This window comes from Gopherus flavomarginatus, chromosome 4, assembly GCF_025201925.1.
Source record: "Gopherus flavomarginatus isolate rGopFla2 chromosome 4, rGopFla2.mat.asm, whole genome shotgun sequence".
NCBI classification, from domain to species: domain Eukaryota; kingdom Metazoa; phylum Chordata; order Testudines; family Testudinidae; genus Gopherus; species Gopherus flavomarginatus.
Window position 1 is genome coordinate 134,440,967 of NC_066620.1, and position 20,864 is coordinate 134,461,830.

At 42.9% G+C, this 20,864-nt stretch overlaps 2 protein-coding genes across 2 annotated transcripts in view; one reads left to right on the forward strand and one right to left on the reverse strand.

Annotated features, from left to right (window-relative positions):
* Positions 1-1,011: 1,011 nt before the first annotated feature.
* Positions 1,012-20,864, forward strand: part of SEC63 (SEC63 homolog, protein translocation regulator) — a 110,002-nt gene continuing 90,149 nt past the window's right edge. The window contains exon 1 of the mRNA XM_050951376.1: positions 1,012-1,274. Coding sequence (XP_050807333.1) covers positions 1,151-1,274 — 124 coding nt within the window. The 5' untranslated portion in view covers positions 1,012-1,150. The remainder of the gene's footprint in view (positions 1,275-20,864) is intronic.
* LOC127049985 (small nuclear ribonucleoprotein F-like) lies at positions 16,180-16,431 on the reverse strand. Its single transcript, XM_050951444.1, has one exon. The coding sequence runs from the start codon at positions 16,429-16,431 to the stop codon at positions 16,180-16,182; it is 252 nt and encodes an 83-aa protein (XP_050807401.1).

The following is a 20,864-nucleotide window of genomic DNA, read 5'->3' on the forward strand; positions in this document are numbered from 1 at the left end:
GATGGGGGCACTCCAGTCACAAATTGCTACCATTGTGAAATCTCTATTTTAAATTTAGACACAAATAAAGAGAGGTATTTTTGCAGTTTGGAAAAGCATTCTCCAGAGTTAAACCTCAGGCCTATTATAAAATTCTGAATGAAAATATGATTTAAAGATATAATTATTATTATTTATTAAAAAAAAAACCTCACTACTTTCTGCAAAGGGCATAGGTAGGGCCCTACCAAATTCAGGTCCATTTTGGTTAATTTCAGTCATAGGATTTTAAAAATCATATTTTCAGCTATTTAAAACTGAAATTTCATGATGTTGTAATGATAAGGGTCATGACCCAAAAAGGTGTTGTTGGGGCTGTGTGTCACAAGGTTATTGTAGCAGGGGTTGAGATGCTACCCTTACTTCTGTGCTGCTGCTGGCAGCAGCACTGCTTTCAGAGCTGGGCAGCTGGAAAGCAGCGGCTGCTTACTGGGAGCCTAGCTCTGAAGGCAGAGCCACCACCACCAGCAGCAGCAGCAGCGCAGAAGTAAGGATGGCATGATATGGTAGTGCCACCCTTATTTCTGCGCTGCTGCTGGTAGGGTGCTGCCTTCAGTACTGGGCGCCTTGCCAACAGCAGCTGCTTTCTGGCCACCCAGCTCTGAAGGCAGCACAGACGTGAGGGTGGCAATACCTCAACATCCCTTTTGGGTCAGGTCCCCCAATTGTAGTGAAACCTGTATAGTGTAGGGTAAAAGCACACAAAAGACCACATTTCATGGGGGGAAACCAGATTTCACAGTCCCTGATGTGTTTTGCATGGCCAGAGACAGCCCCTCCCCCACACCTGGCCTCAGCCAAACAACAACGCACCCTTCGGGTCCCAGCCACAGACACACGCCTCCTGCCTCCCGCGCACGCGCACGCTTCCCTCGCTCCCTGCGGGCTCAGGGTTCCAGTCCCAGACTCGTCCCCTCCCCCAACCCGCCCTCTGTCAGCGGGCGGGGGAAATGGATGAGCCAATCCAGGCGCAGCGTGCGACGTCACAACGGCTATGGTGGCTGCATAGTGACACGTCTTGCTGTGTGTGGCTCGCGGGGCGGCCTTCGTTCTCGCCAGATCCCGGATGCTGGCTCGGCCCGCGTGAGCCCGGCGGCGTGAATGAGCGGCCATGGCGGGGCAGCAGTTCCAGTACGATGACAGCGGCAACACCTTCTTCTACTTCCTCACCAGCTTCGTGGGGCTCATCGTCATCCCCGCCACCTACTACCTGTGGCCCCGGGACCAGCACGCCGGTGAGCCGTCCGCCGCCGGGCCTGGCCGTGGGCCTCTGCCTGCCGGGGCTGGGGGAGGATCCCACGCGCCTTCCGCCTCCGCTGCCTGGGGAGGAATCGGGGGTGGGGGGGCTTGAGTGGACCCTTCCCGGCGCGCGGTGGTGAGCGCATCTGGGCGAGCGTGAAACCCCTTCCCCACTGGGTGCTCTGCAGCTGGGCAGACCCCTGCCCGTGGCCCCGTCCCTGCCTTGCCGTGCTGGAGGGAGGCTCGGGGTGGCCTGGTGCCCCGGGGGCTGCTGAACTTTCCCTGAAAACCGTTAGTGGCCGGAGTCGGTTGGGTGTCATGTAAAGAAACAAACTCCAGCGCTTCAGATCGTCTGCCCGAGAACTCCGGCTCTGCGCTGCTCAGCTACCGCGCGCGGTTGCGGAATCAATCCTTCTTTCGCGGCTTTCCCGGAGCCTTTCCGGGCTGCTGACCTGACTTCGTAACGCAAAATACTCGTGGGGAATGGGGGGCGAGGACACAGCTCTCTCCTGCTGCTCTTACACCGCATGGAGCAAAAAGGGCACACGCACAGGTTGTGTTGTTTCCCCTCTTTGCAGGTGACCTTTAAATGTCCCAGGTGGATAGGGTTTCTCTGCATCCTGTGGGAGTTTGCTCTTCCACAGCTTGATAGATGTGTGTGTTTCTCTTGAATCCGTTAGTTTCATTTTGTTTTTATACATCTATTCCCCTGATATTGTTCTCCATCCTTAGCAGGAGAGAGCTGTTCAGGATTTTGCATTCTGACAGTATGAATTGCACAAAAATAGGGTGATTTTGACTGTGAGATGAGGATATTAGAATGAGAGAAACAGTATTGAATTTTTCTAGTCCTTTGTACAGTTACTGTTTATAAGATGAGATGTAATGGGTAATATTCACATAATACAAATAGGTGACATTACTAGTCTTTTTTATAATGAGTGTCTTGTAACAGGAAAATTGGGGATTTACTGTATCTGTTTAGTGTTTGAAATAAATTAAAGCCATATTTTTTAACAGTATGTTTTAAATTATTTATTTTGTTCTTTGTTTCCAATTAAAGGGAAGCCTCACTGATGAAAGGAATGCTGAACAAATAAGCCTCTGCTCCTAAGAGTATACCTGTGCTGCAAAGTAAAGGCATGATTGTAGCACTGGTAACAATAGCAGTGTAGTTGAAGTGGCACAGGCTTCAGCATGGAGTAGCAACCAGAGTGCAAGTCCCCTAGGGAGCCTCGGTACATACTCTGGTTGCTAGCCTGTGCTGAAGCCCACCATGTCTACATTGCCATTGTTACCCATGCTAGCTAGATTAAAGTTAATACGCGTATGCTACCTGTACTATAGTCACACCTTCATTTGCATTGTAGACATACCCTAACTCTGCTAGGCAGAGGTAAACAAGAAAAATAAAGGTGGAAGGATTTGCAAGCTTGGCTTTATGAGCTAAGATGTGAAAAAATTATCTAAGTTATATCTGTCTTGGTGACAAGCCTAGGCCTTTACCAGCCTCAGTTGTTAAGGAGCATGCTGTCTGTAGTTTTGTCTTTGGCTAGTAAGTGTTGTACAGTTTAGATATTCTGTTTATCTCTATCTTCTATTCATCCCCAAGCCTCAACTGTGGGATTTATTTTGAGTCCTTCTCAAGTTTGCTTAGATCCAGTACCTGGGTCTCTTACTTTTTTTTCCAAACAGCAGTTGCATGAAACTGACATGGTTGTTCATAGGTTTCACAGTTATTCTTCAGAACATTGTGAGCAGCTGCCATACTGTCACTATTATTAATGTTACTCAGCTGCAGCTTGGCAAAGCTATATAAGCATCAGCAGAAGCACTGGAAATGTCTGCTGACTCAGAAAGACAACATTGCACAGCCATCATGGCTAGGAACTGACTCTTTCTCACAATGAGAGCTTCAGTTCTTCAGAAATCAATACCTTAAGTTTTTCACTGGTGAGTGAATTTCTCAGGCCCTGGTCAGTTGGACTGTAGGCTGGATCTACACAATAATTGGCAGACATGGTTGAGTGTCAAGCACTGCTTCTCACTGACTTCCCCTGATCTGGCATTGTGGGGAGAGCCTGCTGCTTTCAAGATTTATTTTTTTGACAAAACAATATTGGGAGTAATTGATTGCATGTTGTTAAGACAGATGGTAAACTCAGTTGACTGTTCTCCACACTAACAGGGCAACAGCACTCCACAGTGGTTATTTGGAGGAGGGGGGGAAATGGAGGAGTGGTGTTTGGTATTGTCCAAGTGCAGTTAAAAATTCTTGTGTGTGGATATGCTCCCAGTCTGTGTAAGGGACTTGGTAGTGATTAAGTAATGGACTCCAGATCACATGATAGTTTGTGTTCTACATAACCAAAAAGTTGTTGTGGCTATAGAAAAAGCCAATTGTATACTGTACAAATAGCAGTCCACCAATTTTTCAATGCATTTTTTTTTTGCTTGGTTTTATACTTTCAGTTGTTAAGAGTATTGTGCTTGTTTAAACTTAGTGCAGGAGTGGCAGAAATTACTGGAGTGCACTAATTCTGCAGTGTTTCTAGTGCACTCATCCGAACGTCAGAAAAACTAGTGTTCCTCAGATAGCTTTGTGTGTCTGAATGTTTTGCATGTGACAATTTGAATATGGTGTCCACTACATGTAATCTGTAGACTATAATAATGGTAGGCTTTAAGAATAAATTATCATGTAGACTTCATTTTAAAACCACAAGAAGTAAATGCTGATTGCTTAATCTTGGCTTTTCACTCTTAAAACCAGAGTGACAATCATTTTAGTTTTCAGTAAAATATGTAGAAGGCTGAGCTAAGGAGTATGCTTTAAGAAGATAAAGTAAAAACTGATTTTCACTGTAGGCTGTCACAGAGTCTCTTATGAGCACCTAGACTTTAACATCTGTATTAACATCTATGTCCTCTCTATAGAGGAATATTTTCCATAAACCTAGGGTCTTTTAATAAATGTTTGTAGAATGAGATGAAAATACATATTCCTTTTTGTTACAATGTGAATACGAGCGAGGAATGACATTGGGCCCAAACCGTTGTTGTTCTGCCCAACCATTTAGAAAAACATTTAAAACAATGTGAATAGAGTTCAAGTGGTTAAAATTGCTATGAAATAGTGTTTCTGCAGTTTTTAATGAGAACAGTGTAAAACTATTTGAAAGGCCACTCAGTATTATTGGCATGAAAGTGACTTGTCCCTCTCTTAAACATGGGATAAGTGATCATTTTGAGATGCTTTTATGAGGAGGATGCATCCTGACCCCAGCATCAAATGTTTACTACTTGTACGCCTTGAGGTGTACACAGGAACCTGTAGATCTACAAGAACAGAATTAATACGGTATCTCATCAACTTCCTGTTTGTTAAATCTTGCTTTAATTAAAGATTTTACTGCTTATGGCTTTATAGATTACCTGTGATGGTTAGACTATTCCAGTCTCTGACCTCACAAAGAGCAAGTGTGGGTTTCCAAGACATTTTGGAAAAAGCCTTATGAAGTACAATTATAACCAACACCGGGGAAGGCAGTTATTTCTGTTTCATTGCTCTGGTAGTCTCAGCTAAAATGATAGGACAGTGTATCAGAAAACATAACTAAACATGCAGGTAACTGGTTTGAAGGAATGATACTATAAAAGAGGAACTCTTCTTGCTTCCCCACATCTCTCTCAATGCTTATTATGATGTTTCCAATGCTGTTTTAAAGAGTAAACTACTTAGTTATAAAATGCAAGTTGAAGGCATCGAATTACAATACAAAACCAACAAAAAAGATGCATTTGCCTAACATACTGGGTTATCTATTCTTGGGCATCCAGCAAGAATACTGTGGCAGAAATTACTTTTAAGATTGTTGTGAACAAAGGTCAACAAGAAAATAAATTACTCCAAGTAGTGTTAATGGTTTAAAAAATGATCTGTAAAATAAGGAGGTAATTACAATTAGAGTGTGGTGCAACTCCAGAAGACTTTGAAAGCCAATTTTCATCTACTTTTCCATCTATCTTTTTAAAGGCAAGAATAAAGATACAAACAAAGAGCTTGAAGGGATAGATAAATACCCCTCAGAGTCCATTGATATTGGATTTGTTCTCAAAGAGTTTGGTTGCAGGGTTAGATAGGAGTTAAGTCTCAAAATCCAGGAAGGAGATGAAAAGCAAGAGGTGAATAAGCCTAGTTGTTGGCTAGTATACTGGCTGGCCCGTTAATGCTGACGTGTCTCTTACTGAAGTGATGTAAGATTGACAGTGCTCACCTAGTTATCAAAGTGAAACACAACATGATTACATAGACTGCCTACCTGTTCTCTAACAGATGTTAGTATGCTCTTGTTTGTGATGTTGCAGCCTGCTATCAAAGCAATTTTAAACTTGGTTAGAGTGCTGTAAGCACACATACCTAAGGTTGCGAGTCTGTCACGGAGGTCACAAAAGTCAAGATTCTGTGATTTTTCTGAGACCTCTGTGACTTTGCAGTGGCTGGTGTGGCTGATCCCGAGACTGCCCGATCAGTTGGCCCCGGGGGCTTCCAGAGCAGCAGGGGTCCCATGGGCAGCCCCAGAGCAGTGGTCCCAAGGACCGCCTTGGAGGTCTTTGGCGCATGGTCTTGGGGGGCCTTGGAGCAGCAGGTGGCTGGGGGGCAGTCAGCTCCTGCTGTTGGAGCAGGGGCCAGCCATCCACCCCTGCTCCCTCTCCCCCAACAGTGGGGCCCCAGGAACAGCTAAGATTTAGTCAGGGGTATAGTAAAAGTCATGGACAGGTCACAAGCCGTGAATTTTTGTTTATTGCCTGTGACCTGTCCGTGACATACTAAAAATACCCATGACTAAATCTTAGCCTTATACATTTTTGTGATGTGCTATGTGGAAAGAATAAGGTCTTTGTTCTGAAGGTTATAGGCTAACTTGGACAAAACAATACATGGGACAACAGTTCAAGCGCCTGGAAACATTATACCCCCTCCAGTGGGGAGATGAATGTAAGCAGAAGAGAGATTTGAAGGAGGAGAAACATAGTACAGGAGAGAAGGGAGTCTGTTAATCATAGGGGATGTCTGTTGCTGATCACAGTGGAAGAACTGAAGTTGATCTGTAATGACTGAAGAGGGATAATTGCTTATTTCTTTTCCAGTTAAAAATCAATATAAATGTACTTGCATAAAATGGATAATGAATGTACAGCTGGACAGCTTTGTCATAGAATTCCTTTGCAATGTATTTTAGATGCATCCACATGCGAACAGTTTATAGATGTATGTGCACTCACTTATTTTTTTATGAATTTGTTCCTCAGTCAAATGTAGTTACAAAGTTTTTTCCTCAATCTCCACTGTGAATTGACAGGTTTCAGAGTAGCAGCCGTGTAGTAGTAGAGTAGTAGTCTGTATCTGCAAAAAGAATAGGAGTACTTGTGGCACCTTAGAGACTAACAAATTTATTTCAGCATAAGTTTTCTTGGGCTACAGCTCAATTCTTCGGATGCATCTGAAGAAGTGAGCTGTAGCCCACGAAAACTTATGCTGAAATAAATTTAGTCTCTAAGGTGCCACAAGTACTCCTGTTCTTTTTACTGTGAATTGAATCACTAGTGAAACCAATATTTATAGATATTTTTAGGGTATGAAATATTTATTAAACCTTTCATAATGCCGTTACATGCATAGAAAAAAAAATAAACCCAGCCACCTCTTTTGTGATCCAGCTCTGCGTTTGAACTGGGACATAATAGTCTATTTCTTGTGGTTGTGATACTGCAGAATGGTGGATTTTAGGGCATTTCAGTGTAGCTAGGGGAGCATAAAAAGACAATAGATTCTTCACAGGGTGGCCTCTAAATATTCCTAGTTGTTTGTTGCACCACCTTGTGTTGCTGAGGTTCCCAACCTAGTGGAAAGCAGCACCCTCCTTTGACAATGTCTCCATAAGTGCTGTCTCTTGACACCAGACATTAGGAGCTGAGGTTATAAAAGTGCACAGAAAGCCCCACTCCTTCGGCTTCTTTCATTGGTCCCAGCCCAAAAATTGAAAAATGTAGAAGTTCTTTGAGTGTTGTTAGGCTACTTACCAGTAACTTTCTTTATATAGCACTTTCTTCTGTAGGTCTCAAAGCTCTAGTGAAGTAAATGAGTATTATCTCCTCCTCAATGACGTGGAACTGAGGCACAAAGGTCAAAACCTAGTTCAGTGCCATAGTGTAAATCAGTGGTGAATAAAACTTGGATCTGATTCCTCAGTCTGTGCCTTATCCACTAGACCATGTTGCTTCCAAATAAACAGATGAATTCCATTCTTATTTTACCACCCTCATTTATGTGTGTCTGTGCATAAGTGTTCGATGAGGGCAAACAGAAGCAGAAAATGGGGACACCTGATATCAGGAATTCAGGAAACTTAGATTTTACAAGTTTTACATATTTGTTCTTAATCCACTGGTGAAAAATGGCTCATAGCACTGATAGTTCAGGGGCTACCAATATCAAAAAATTTAAATAAAACGGACAGGTTTCAGAGTGGTAGCCATGTTAGTCTGTATTAACAAAAAGAACAAGTTGTGCTTGTGGCACCTTACAACTTCAATACCCACCTGCTGAAGTGAAGAAACAGATTGACAGAGCCAGAAGAGTACCCAGAAGTCACCTATTACAGGACAGGCCCAACACGTTCAGCCTCCAACTAAAACTTCTCCAGTGCATCATCAATGATCTGCAACCTATCCTGAAGGATGATCCCTCACTCTCAGAGATTTTGGGAGACAGGCCACTCCTCTCTACAGACAACCCCCCAACCTGAATCAAATACTCACCAGCAACTACACACCACACAACAAAAACACTAACCCAGGAACTTATCCTTGCAACAAAGCCAGTTGCAACTCTGTCCACATATTTATTCAGGGGACACCATCATAGGACCTAATCACATCAGCCACACTATCAGAGGCTTGTTCACCTGCACATCTATGAATATGATATATGCCATCGTGTGCCAGCAATGACCCTCTGCCATGTACATTGGCCAAACTGGACAGTCTCTACAGAAGAGAATAAATGGACACAAATCAGACGTCAAGAATTATAACATTCAAAAACCAGTCAGAGAACACTTCAACTCCCTGGTCACTCAGTTACAGATGTCAAAGTCGCAATATTACAACAAAAAAGCGTAAACAGACTTCAGTGAGAAAATGCAGAATTGGAATTAATTTGCAAACTGGACACAATTAAATTAGGCATGAATAAAGACTGGGAGTGGATGGGGCATGAATAAAGACTGGGAGTGGATGGGTCATTACACAAAGTAAGACTATTTCCCCATGCTAATTCTCCCCCCTCCGTAACTGTTACTCACACCTTCTTGTCAGCTGTTGGAAATGGGCCATCCTGATTATCACTAAAATTTTCTTTTCCCTCCTGCTGATAAAGCCCACCTTAATTGATTACTCTCATTATAGTTAGTATGACAACACTTCATTTTTTCATGTTCTCTGTGTATATATGTCTTCCTATTGTATTTTCCACTGCATGCATCCGCTGAAGTGGTTTTAGCCCACATAAGCCTATGCTCAAATTTTAGTCTCAAAGGTGCCACTAGTACTCCTGTTCTTTTTAAATAAAACTGTTAGTTCTCATTAGAAAAGGTGTATACATTGCTCTGTGTTCATGTGGAAAACCTGCATTAAATTCCTTGATCTGATCTTGTGCTCCCATTGGAGAAGAGCTGCAGAGAAAACATACTCTGTGTTCAGGGGTTCTCACAATAAAAGCTTTGGTGGCCTCAGAGTGTGACCATCAACTCTTGCTGGTGGCTTCTCTGACACTTTTTCCTAAAATACTTAATTAACTTTAGGAAAAACAAATAAATATGCACATACACATGTCCAAATCAGTGTAATTTATTTATGTAGGGCTCTTTGCAGACTCAATAATAAAAATAATGTACAGTTGTCTGTGTTCTTTACTGGGTCCAAACAGAATAGAAACACAAGGTGCTTGCATGTTCTTGTCTTTTTTTTTTTGGTTGATTTTTTTGGGGGGGGGGGTGTTTGCTTTTTAGAAATGGCTTACTAGCTAATAACTCTGTTTCTGTGAAAAGTGATATTTGTGTTTGTTAATATCACTTTTCACAGCAGCAGACTTGCTAGGAAGGAGGCAGTGAAAAGTGATACTTGTAACAGACTTACTCAGCCCTGATAAACCAGAGGACAGATTAAGCCCTGGATGGGGAGGTGGGTAGGGAGGCAGCAGCGGCCAGAGGCGATGTGGTGGTGAACCTGGGGCCAGAGCCCAAAGCCTCACAGCCTTAGGATGGAAACTGTTGCTGTGTGGCTCAAGGACAGAGCCCACACCCCAGAGCTGAAGCCAGAAGCCTGAACCCCACCACCCCTGGGTAGGGGGGAACTCTCACTGGCTGCCTGCTCCTCTGGTGTTCATGGATCCATTGCTCCCCACCACCTCCCTGTCCTCATTCGCCACTGAGAAGGCTGTGGCCACAAGAAAAGCCCATGGTGGCTGCATTTGAAAATGCTGGTTTAGGAAGTGCTTTATGTTGCTCAGTACTGAGCAGGTGAGCCAGTCTGATGTACATAACATTTCTGTGGTTATGTTTGCACTACCGCCTCTGGTTTTAAAATCCTGGGCATGATGCTTACACAAAAAGTGGAGCATGCATGAGCACTGCGTCAGGAAAGCACGAATGGGAGCACTGGCCGCTTCTGTGTACGTGCATTAGAATCTTTGTGCAGACAAATCCTGACCCTGGTGCAGTCCAGTGACACTCCTAGCAACCTGATAACTTGGAGGGGCTCTGGGGCATAGGACGGGGAGAAGGATAGGGCTGCTTTCTGCTGCAGCTGTACTTCATCTTTCTGGTTCCACTCCCTTTCAAGGAGGTTGGCCTATCCTACTGCTATTTCCTTACAAAGGAGTGTGGGGTGGAGAGGTCACTTACGTTTACTTTCCTGACACATAGCCTCTTCTGCTTTTCCCGTGTCCTGCAAAAGAGCTTAAAGCAGCCAGGTTCTATCTGAGCCCGTAGTAGGTTCTGGATGGTGAAAACGAAGGGGACCCATTCACTGCCTCATGAATTACTTCCAGGCACCCTTGAAGTGTGCAGTGTTGAAAGGGGACTGTGCCAGTCGTCCTCCCCAAGTTGTGTAAGAGTCTGGGGAAAGAGACGCTTACCTGTCCCCATACTCAGACTCGGTTTGCTGCTCTTCCTGTTAACCACCTTTTTTTCGAGGCCTAGAGAAAAATGTGTTGCTATGCTTCCTTGGGGCATTGCGCAAGCAGTAAGATTCTAGTGTGCCAGACAGCAAAATGGACTAGATGTGACATGCTATCAAAGGCAGAAAGCAAACAAATGAAAAACTAGAGATTTTTTTTCTTTATTTCAGCTGTTGTAATTTTTTTTGCTATGACTTTTTTTTTTTTAGAACACGTTTTAAGTTTCTGTAGAAGAAATGTACGTTCAAGAGTAGGGTTAAAATTCTTTTCTCGGTGTGGGTTGGCAGAGGCTAACGTCAAATGAAAGAGATGCACAGCGTGTAGAGGAGCAAGATGGCATATTGCATTATGATGGCCACCCCACTGGCCTATATTAGAAGCTGTTACAATATCAGCCACTTTCCACTATCTCTTGATGGAAGGTGGAAACTTCTGAGCACAATACAGAGATCAGATCCTCAGAAAGGGGGTCTGCAGGCATGACTTCCATTGTAAATTTCAAGAAATCTGTGCTTCATGAATCTCATTGAAGCAACTTAAAATGGTATTTTAAGATAAAGAATAACTCATGCAGCTGTCACAAATAAGTATTCAGTGAGGGTCAGTGCTAATAAAGTTAAAACTGAGGCTTATGGTGGAATTTTGGTGGAATTTTAAAAATGAATGACTTGGAGGGATAAAGGGAGAGTTCTAGACAGGTGGGGGGTGTCACAAGCTGAAAATTACCATTCTTCCAGAAACTGACTCCTCATGCTAAGAGTTGCAGAAAATTAGCACTTTGAGTGTCTACAAATTTTCCTTCCTTCAGAGGCTTTAAAGCATAACTTTTTAAAATTTGCTTGCTCAAAAGGGTTTCTCTTTATCCTTACATGTATATTAGGAGTAGTTTTTGAAGATAAGGTGATACTTGCATTCCTGCTAAAACATAAAAGGATTTGTGTGCCTGCGCCACCAGAGTGCTGTAATGAAATTATCTCCTTTATTTAAAACTTCCTTTGCACAGAAAATTCTTATCACAGCGGTTTAAAATCTAATAAACAAATATCTGATGGGAGTGAGAATTCAATCTTAAAATAAAAAAAATACTGAGTCTGGTTGGTTCAAGTATTCAAAACTAGATCAAGTAATTAGTAGGGTGGAAGAAGAGAGATTTAAACTTAAGTATATGATGTGACATTTTGACATGATCATGACCAATAAGAACTCCTCTTACATATAATGAAGAATTTGAAGGAGGCATAAATGTGCTGTCCAGAGAGGCAGGATAGTCTAGTGGATTAAACTAGGAGTCAGGAACTGATGCATTCAGACTTCTGGTGTGGACTTGTGCAATCTCAGGCTGAGTCCACATGGGGGGACTCAATCACTTGTATTGTATTGGACCCAATCTTTGAATCCCATATACTTCCAAGCCAACAAGGTTTGAGCAGCATTCAGACATTCTCTAGTCCTGGCCACCCAGGCACGCTGTCAGGATGCAGACTCTGTCTGGCATCCCTCATTTGGCTGTGGAACCCATCATTAACACAAGGCCATGAGATCAGTGTTGATACTCCTAAGCCTCCCCATGCATGCTCTCCCAGAGTCCACCCCTGCAGGCATTCTAGGTTATAGTGCAGTCCTTTGGGGACTGTGAGACCATTTTAAAGCAAGGAACAGTTTTAAAGGAAGGAACCTGTGGTTTTCTTGGCATAGAGGATTAACAACAGTTAATGGTTCTATCAGAAGCCGAGGCTGTTTGTTTGCATTTAGGAATTACTGTAGTGCCTAGGGGCCCTAGACAGGGACCAGGACCCTGTTGTGCTGGGCACTTTTTCAAACGCGGAACACCAATGGAGTAGAACTATTCAATGTTGATTCAATGTTCCTTGGGGCCTTGTAATGTCTTTCCATCATAGTACCTTGCTACATGTCCGTTTACTACTACCAGATTATGATTTAATTCACTATCAGTGTTACAAGTAAAAATAGCATAAAACCAAATGGAATTTGTGACTGGAAACCATCTTCCCCAAACTGTCACACAAGTCACTTACTTTGTTTCCCTATAAGAAAATTGGGGAGAATACCTACGTCACAGGTGCATTGTGAGAATTAGTACTAAGTATTACTAAAAAAAAAAAAAAATGAGATAAAGGATTAAATTAGGTACTTCAGAGTAATGAAGCAGATCCTCCACTGTTTGCAGGGTGGGAATCCTGATTGAATCTTTAATATTAACTTTGTAGGAAAATGATATACTTAGGTCTGTCAGTTTGCTATTGTGAGAGATCTGACTTGTCAATATATACTGCTCTATTCAGTGGAAAAAACTGTTAATGCAGAATTAAAGTTGCTTGGTGGTATGTTGTCCCCTTGCAGAACATTGAAATGAACAAAACTCAAACTTCTGAAAACCAGGAAATGCATGGTTAAGATTGCCCAGGCAACCTTAACTCTGTCATATTTCAGTAATGCCTCAGTACAGTACAGTACAGTGAGCTGTGCTCCCAGTGCTCAGAGCTAATCCCCTCGTGGAGGTGGATTACCAGGAGCGCAGGGATAGCTCTCTTCCAGCACTCTCACACGACCACACTTGCACTTCAAAAGCGCTGCCGTCGGAGCGTTCCTGCAGCAGCACTTTGAAGTTTCTAGTGTAGACATACCTTAAATCGCTCAGGCATGTGAATTTTTCACACCCCTGAATGTAGTGAAGCTGATTTAATTTTTTAGTGCAGATCAGGCCTAAACACTTATTCATAAGGTGAAAACAACCTACACTTATGCTAATAAGCGTAGCAGAAATCACACCTTTCCTCTCCCCAGCTCCAGGAGGCTCTGGTAGGAGTCAGGTCTTCAAAACCCACACAGGTCTTTTTCTGTGGCTACAAGTTCATAACAGCTTTAGCTCAGAACAAGCACACTCATGCATAGTTTAGTTTTTCTTCTGTGCAGTTTGGGCCTTTGATCTTCAGGTTCTGGGAACAAGTAATCAATAAACAATGGTCCCTTTCTCAAAGTGTAGCTTCAAAAGGAGGAGTTTTGCACAACTGGAGGTGAGAATTGGCATTCAGCTCCCTCTAGAGATTCCCCAGGTAAATACTTGATACTGTTTGTCCCAGATATCTATTCTCTCCTGGCACGTTGTTCAATACAGTCCTTTGACCTTCATAATGCTTCCAGAGTTCACATCCCATCTCCCTCTTAGAGAAGTTACGTGCTGTCCTGGCCCACAATAATATGTAACCTTTTTAATTAATACAATAAACTCCAAAGATACTTAATTATGTTTAAGGTTTTGCAAGGATATTGTGGGAAAGTGCCATATCTGTCACTCCCTGCTAATTATATAATGTATACAATTCTTCACTGAAGTGATGCATTCTGCATCCTGAAGGTACACATGCAGCTCCTCCCTTTGTTCACGCGCATCGTGTGTGTGTGTGTGTGTGTGTGTGTGTGTGTGTGTGTGTGAAATTATAGATATCCTCAATCATAATCACAGCTCTGTCACATATCACAATAAAACCCACACATTGCCTCACATCACTAACACACCTTTACCAAGCAGGCCCAACTACTGCCTCCACCTATTAGTGTAGGTATACTTAACAGCCAATACACTGACTTGTGCCTGGAGTGTAGCCAAATAATTGCCATTGGCTACTGCCCGTTCAATGGAACAGAGGGAACATGGTGTGAGCAACTGTTTTTATTCCTTTTTGCTATTTAGTAGTGTTAAATGAAATCTTGTAGGGGTGAGTGAATGGGTTGTAAAACGAGGTGAAGAGCTTGCACATTTAAGCAACTGTGGAGTTGGCAAAATAAAGGTATGTGTGTTAATAGGGCATATGAAACATTGCTGTAAGACAATAGAGTTAAAGTTACATGGGCTACCTTAACTGTGCATTTCCTAGTTTTTAGAAGCTTAAGTTTTGCTCAGCTCGATGTTCTGCTAGGTGGCGACATACCACCAAGCAGCAACTCTGATAACCTTTTTGTCATTCAATTTACTAGGTTTTTTTTTTTGAACAGGAGAAAATACGTTGTTAGGAGTTAGTCATTTAGGCAATTATAAATACCATGTCCTGCAATTTGTGTACTGAGCTAGCCACTCCCATCAGCTGTGCCCCACTAGCCCTGCTCCAGCACATCAACCTATTCAGTGCATTCCCTCCTCCAAGCTGTAAGTGGGTCTTCCCACCACAAGCAGGGAATTCATCTCCCTGAAGTCTTCACTCCCTGGTGTGCACACACTTCTGTTGCTGTTACTTCCCCCTTTTACAGTCCGACGTGCGTCCAGCGGCTGGAGCAAAGGAAAACTGTGGTACAGTGGAATAGCTGTGTGCAAGAAGGTTGGCAGAGCTGGGAGTTTAGGGTAGTTGCAGTATGCTTACAGATCTTGCAGGTTGTGGTGCACTGGCAGAGCTGGAGGTTGCAGGGGGGTTGTGTGGGGTGCTGGCAGACCTGGGGCTGCAGGGCACCTGGGGGAAGTTGCAGAGCTGGGGAATGCCCTGGCTTTCTTATGAGTCCGCAACCTCTTTCATCTCCCCTGCTATCTATCCCTATTTATCATAGAATCCTGGACACGTAGGGCTGGAAAGGGACCTCAAGAAGTCATATAGTCTAGCCCTCCTATGCTGAGACAGGACCAAATACACCTACACCATCCTTAACTGGTGTTGTCCAACCTGTTCTTAAATCCTCCATTGCTGGGGATTACACAGACCTCCCTTTGAAGTATGTTCCAGGGCTTAACTATGCTTTTAGTTAGATATTTTTCCAAATATCTAATTTAAATCTCCCTTGCTAAAGATTAACCCCATTACTACTTGTCCTAATTCAGTGGACATGGAGAATAGTTGATCACCAGCTGCTTTATTACAGCCCTTAGCATACGTCCTTCCTTCGGTTGCATTTTCTCAAGACTAAACATGCTCTGTTTTTTTTAACCTTTCCTCACAGATCAGGTTTTCTAAACCTTTTCCCATTTTGGTCACGATTATAGAGATGCTCCCACAAGAACATAGGGAAGACCTTAAATCCATAGTGTCTGAAGGACAGTTAGTAGCCCAGATGTCACTACAGGCTGCATTAGATGCTTCTGATGCAGTAGTATGCTCAATGGCCACTTCCATAGCCATGCTGCTGCTCTGCTATAGTTTAAGCATTGCTTCCAGTTTTTAAAATATAGCTGTCCTAAGGGCTCTAAACTCCATGTACTTTTCTGAATAATCTTGAAATTTGCTGTGTCTCATGGGACTGTGGAGATCAGACTAGTGGTCAGAATTTGACATCCTTTGGATAAGGGTTTCCTGAGAGAGAGACCCCATTAAAATACCCAACCTCCTCTCACTGTCCCCCGAACCATAAAACCAAGTTGTCTACAAAATCACCTTGTTCTAAGACTTTTTTGTGTGTGCACACGCCATGGGCTCAAATTAATCCTCTAATGGTGCTCAAACTGACCTCAGCCATTCAGGATTTATCTCAGTCTATCCCTTTGGGAAATATTGGGATGGAAAGGAGTCTGTAGAAGCATATCTGACAAAGTCCCAGAGTAGCTGAAAGATACAGCATGAACCCCAGCCATACTCATTGACTGTGCTTTCAAGCCTGCAGTTTTGTTTTTTTTTAAAGTTGTGAAAAACTGATCTTTATTTTACAGAAATATACAAACCTTATTCTCTCATTTCTCCATCTTCTTCTACTCCTCTGAGGTACAGGACGTTGTTACATCTTATCAAAACTTCACCAAGGTGCCCTGACAATGCACCATCTATGTATTCTTCTGTGTTTGCAAGCTGCATGTTCATGTAGCCATCAACAGACACCAGGTAGCTCTTGTACTCCATCCCCAACTTCAGCTTCACCATCACCGGCTTCCCTCTCAGCCCATTCAGGAAGGGCTTGGGGTTCGGGGGGAAACTCATGGTAATGCAGCCTGGCACAAGGCAGCTGTTTAAAAAAAAAAAAAAATTACTCTCAGGGCCGCACGTGCATCCTGTTCCTATTGGGAACTACAACTAAAGGACCCTCCCTCAAGCCTAAGGGGGGGATCCACAGGACCTGGAAACCACACATGCGCCCTGTTGGTAGGCATGCATGTGTGACTGCTGGGCATAAATATAAAGTAAACAATGAAATAAGGTTTTTGGTTTTTTTTGGTTTGGCATGAGTGGCACAGCTTTGCCAGATGTTATAACTATTTCATAACTAGTAAATCCTTGTGTGTATTGTTAGCTTCCCATATGCTGCAGGGTACCGTATTGTTCCTGAAAAGTTTACTTCAGAAAGTGAGAGTCCATTAGTCAAGGGGTTCCTCAGAAGGTGAAGAGATGAAGGACTTGGTATACCATGATAGGGAACAGCTCCTGATGCCAGTGAAGGGTCACCTCACCATTGACTTTCTCCTCTCTTGACTATACCCCCCAGACACCACAAAAATGAGGGAGGGGGATGCCCTGAGCCGTTCGGGACAGTGTCAGGCCCTTATCTAGGGTTGTCCTTTAGCTGTGTTACCATGTCACAAAGGCTTTGTTTGCCTTACTTTCCCAACCCTTTTGAAGTCTACTTTTGATACAGCAGGTTGTAGTGAGGTGTTCTATAGAGACAGCTCCTTTGTGGGAATGTGCTGGCTCTTAAGGGCCTTTGTGTCTGTTCACACAGGGAGGGTGTGAGGTTTCCTTCAAGGGGGTTAAGGAGTGGGTCTACTGTACTGCGCTGCTAGTCAAGGATGTGACTAGCATAATTGATTAGGTCTGTTGGTTGCTGTAGTAGATTTTACCAGCTACTTCCATTAGGTAGACTTAGGCATCCACATAGCCTTCTGTACCTAGAGAAATATTTTGAAATCTGGCAATGGGAGCCAACTTCCTTGATGTTAGGGATTTCATCCTTAACATCATAGTATGTGTCCTGGAGGAGTCTCATGTCAGGCTGTCAGTGTCTAAGATCTCTGCCTCTACCTGTGTTTTCTCCCTTGTGGAATCTGTATGGGGGTTGTGGCAGCCAGATCCTTCTCATGGACTTTGGGATATATCTACAAAGTAAAGGTGGACTGTGAAAACTGGTGACAAGGTGAGTCTTGGGGATCTGATGGCAGCAGTATGAGGAGTGTAGTATGTTGCCTGCTTTTATAGCTGCCAAGCATGGAGACTGGGTGTGTCATGGATTGAATATTCATTCTAGTTAACTATCTGCAACCAGGTCCTCTGGGATAGTGGAAAGGGGATGGGAGAGAGGAGGAAAGGGAAGAACAATGGCTCTTTTCTGGAAACATGAAAATGGTGTCGACATTTCAGCAGAGGAAAGCAAATGCAGAATTACTGCTTGTGGCCAAGAGGGTACATGAGTCTGTCCCAGTATGTGAATGGGGTAGAGATAGTCTTACAATTCTTAAAGAAGCTCTGTTACCTGTAACTGATTTCTCTGCAGTAGAACTGTGTGGATGTAGACTGCAAAGATTAATATCTCACTCAATATTGCTTACCTAGGCTTTCTGTAAAGCCACATGGTACTGTTCTGATGCCTTTCTGTGTTACAGTTCCTGAAGTATGTGTGTCATCTCTCTAATATCCTGGGACCAACATGGCTACAACTACCTCTTTACACTCTCATGCGTTTCTGCATTGCTTCCTTGGGATGTGAGAACATGAGTGGAAGAGTGGGCTTGGGCTTGTATTGGGATCAAAATAGCATTTCATGGGGAAGTGGGTGAAACCTTATATCATGGCAGTGATGTATGAGGTAGAAAGTATGGTGCATACATGTTGGGTAATGCCGGATTCAGGTGAGGATTGTTTCCTGAGGTTACTTTAAGTCAGTGGTTCTCAAACTTTTGTAGTGGTGACCCCTTTCACATAGCTAGCCTCTGAGTGCAACCCCACCTTATACATTAAGAGCACTTCTTTATATATTTAACACCACTATAAATGCTGGATGCAAAGCAGGGTTTGAGCTGGAGGCTGACAGCTTGTGACCCCCCATGTAATAACCTGTGACCCTCTAAGGGGTCCCAACCCCCAGTTTGAGAACCCCGGCTTTAAGTGGTCTGTCGGAAGGGGGAGAGTATTTGAGAAGTAGCTCCTTGCAAGAGAAATGTGGTGGCTCTTAAGCTTTTTTGTTTGCCTCTGGAAAACCAGAGGGAGAAGTTGGGTTCCTGGCCTATTCAATACTTCTTGTAAATGTACCTTGGAATAGGGCTGCCCATACTCAAACTTCTACTGCCATAGGTTAGGCTAGTTGCTCTCCAGTACCAACAACTGTTTAGTGAGGCTTTCAGTGATGACTATAGTTTCAACATCAGACAATTTGTCCTCTATATCATAGTCTGTTTTTATGGCAGTTGGGAGAGCCTTCTCCAGACCCAGGTCATGGCAAAAAAGATGTCTCCCTCTGAAAGCTGCCATATCTTCTTTTTGTCTTGTTGGATCCATCTGGGGGTTGTTGCAGCAGGATGTTTCCTTCAGAAGTCCAGGAAGCAAAGCTGCAGTGCAAGCATTGCAGAGAAAGGTGATTTGCAGGGATCTGGTTGACTTTATAACTGCCAAGAGAGGAGAAAAGCCTTGCCTTATAGAAATAGGCTCATAGGCAGTACAGTGCTTGAATCAGATGGCATGAACCCCTCAAAAAAACCTTTCTTGAAACTGTTCATGTGATTAGGCTTAGGACACTACTGTCAGAAAACCTTTGCACATAAAAGTGAACACTTTACACCTTTGCGCTGATTGTTTCACAATGCTAGAGTGCATAGGGCAGGGAGGAGCATTCTTTGCATACTAACAGAGTGTGATTTTATTTATTTATTTATTTTGGCCAGGTACTCATGAAACTCTGTGTAGATAATTGAGTTCTATTGCCCTCACAAAACTAGTGTAGCATCAAGAAGTATTCTCCATGTAAACTTATACGTACTACACAGGAGATTGTGAAATGTTCCTTGCAGGCCTTGAGTAGCCATGAAATGATGGGACAGACCATCACATGATCCTTGCTTAGCAATCTGAAGCATAGTTCTGACAGCTGTCAATCGCCTGCACCACTTTTCTCCCTCAACAAGGTCTCCCACTTGTCCAGCTCTATATACCCATGTATACCAGCCTTCTTTCTTACATGGTGCGGAATTTATAATGCTGAAGCTATTACATGCTGAAAAACAGTATTGAAATACTGACGACTGCAATATATCATGAGTGAGACAGTGCAGGGATTTTTCTTTATGCTGTGGAGGGGAGGATACCTCTACTGAAATAAGAGGTAGTGTGGGTGGTGGAGTGTGTTGCCTCCACAGTGGGTGCCAAAACTTCTATTAAAACAAAATCTAGAAAACATATCTAAGTTAAGATGATAGACTTAATTTGATTTGACAGTGTTTTATTTTTAGATCATATCACACAAGTTAGTCTCAGTAATGGATTGGAGTTACATCATTAAATTAATGCCAAAAATAATTAACCATTTGTACATTTTAAGGAGTATAAGAACATGACTGTCCATTTGGGTATAAATCCTAACTAAAGAATTTTACCATAGTCAATCAAATCTATAATTTGAAGCTGATTAAATATCTTAATATTGAAACCAGTTATAAAGCTTCCTTCTTAGCCACCACATAGGAATTAGTCTGACACTTTCCTCCCCTCCATACCCCTTAGAGGAGTATTAAAATACAGACTTTAACAGAACTCTTGATAGACAAAAGTTTAACTTCCTATTTATCAGAAATTAGAGATGATGATCTCAAGTCTTTCAGGACTTTTAAACACAGAACACACTGTAATGAGTGTCTTTGAGACAATATTTAGGGCTCTTTAAACCCGAGGAACTCCTTTCAGGTGCCTTCCCTGGGTTTGTTTTATGGATACTCATACCACATGCGTGCACACAACTACACTTACTTTCACTCCTAAAAAAAAAAAAAAAAGGCTGGGGCATCTCCGGGTTAATAAATAAATAAAACAACCCAGGGTAAAATATGGAAACTGGAAAAATAAGATATTTGTGTTCACAAGGGGTTCATGAACTTTTCAATGTTTGCATGCAGCCTGCTGGACACTTGTAGAGTAGGAGTTGGAATGGCAGTTAAGGAGTCATACAGTGATGTTCTGCTGGCACAATGTTTCCCACTAGTGGGCTGCCTCTGGTGTAAGGAGAGACTGGTCAGAGGCTGGAATGGCTTGTGGCTGTTGAGACTTCCTCTCTCCGAGGAAATCACCCTGGGAAATTCTGGAACTTAAGTCTTCCCTCAGTTTTCTTGTTGATCAAAAGGCAAAGATTCTCAGTATTACCTTTGATTCGTATGATTGATGAATTTTTCTTGTTCCATCCAAGGTCTTTGAGTCAGTCAGATATGAGGCCATTGTTA

What these genes read in the sequence shown, in the direction of transcription:
- LOC127049985 (XM_050951444.1), bottom strand. Translation starts at nt 16,431, where the DNA reads ATGAGTTTCCCCCCGAACCCCAAGCCCTTCCTGAATGGGCTGAGAGGG.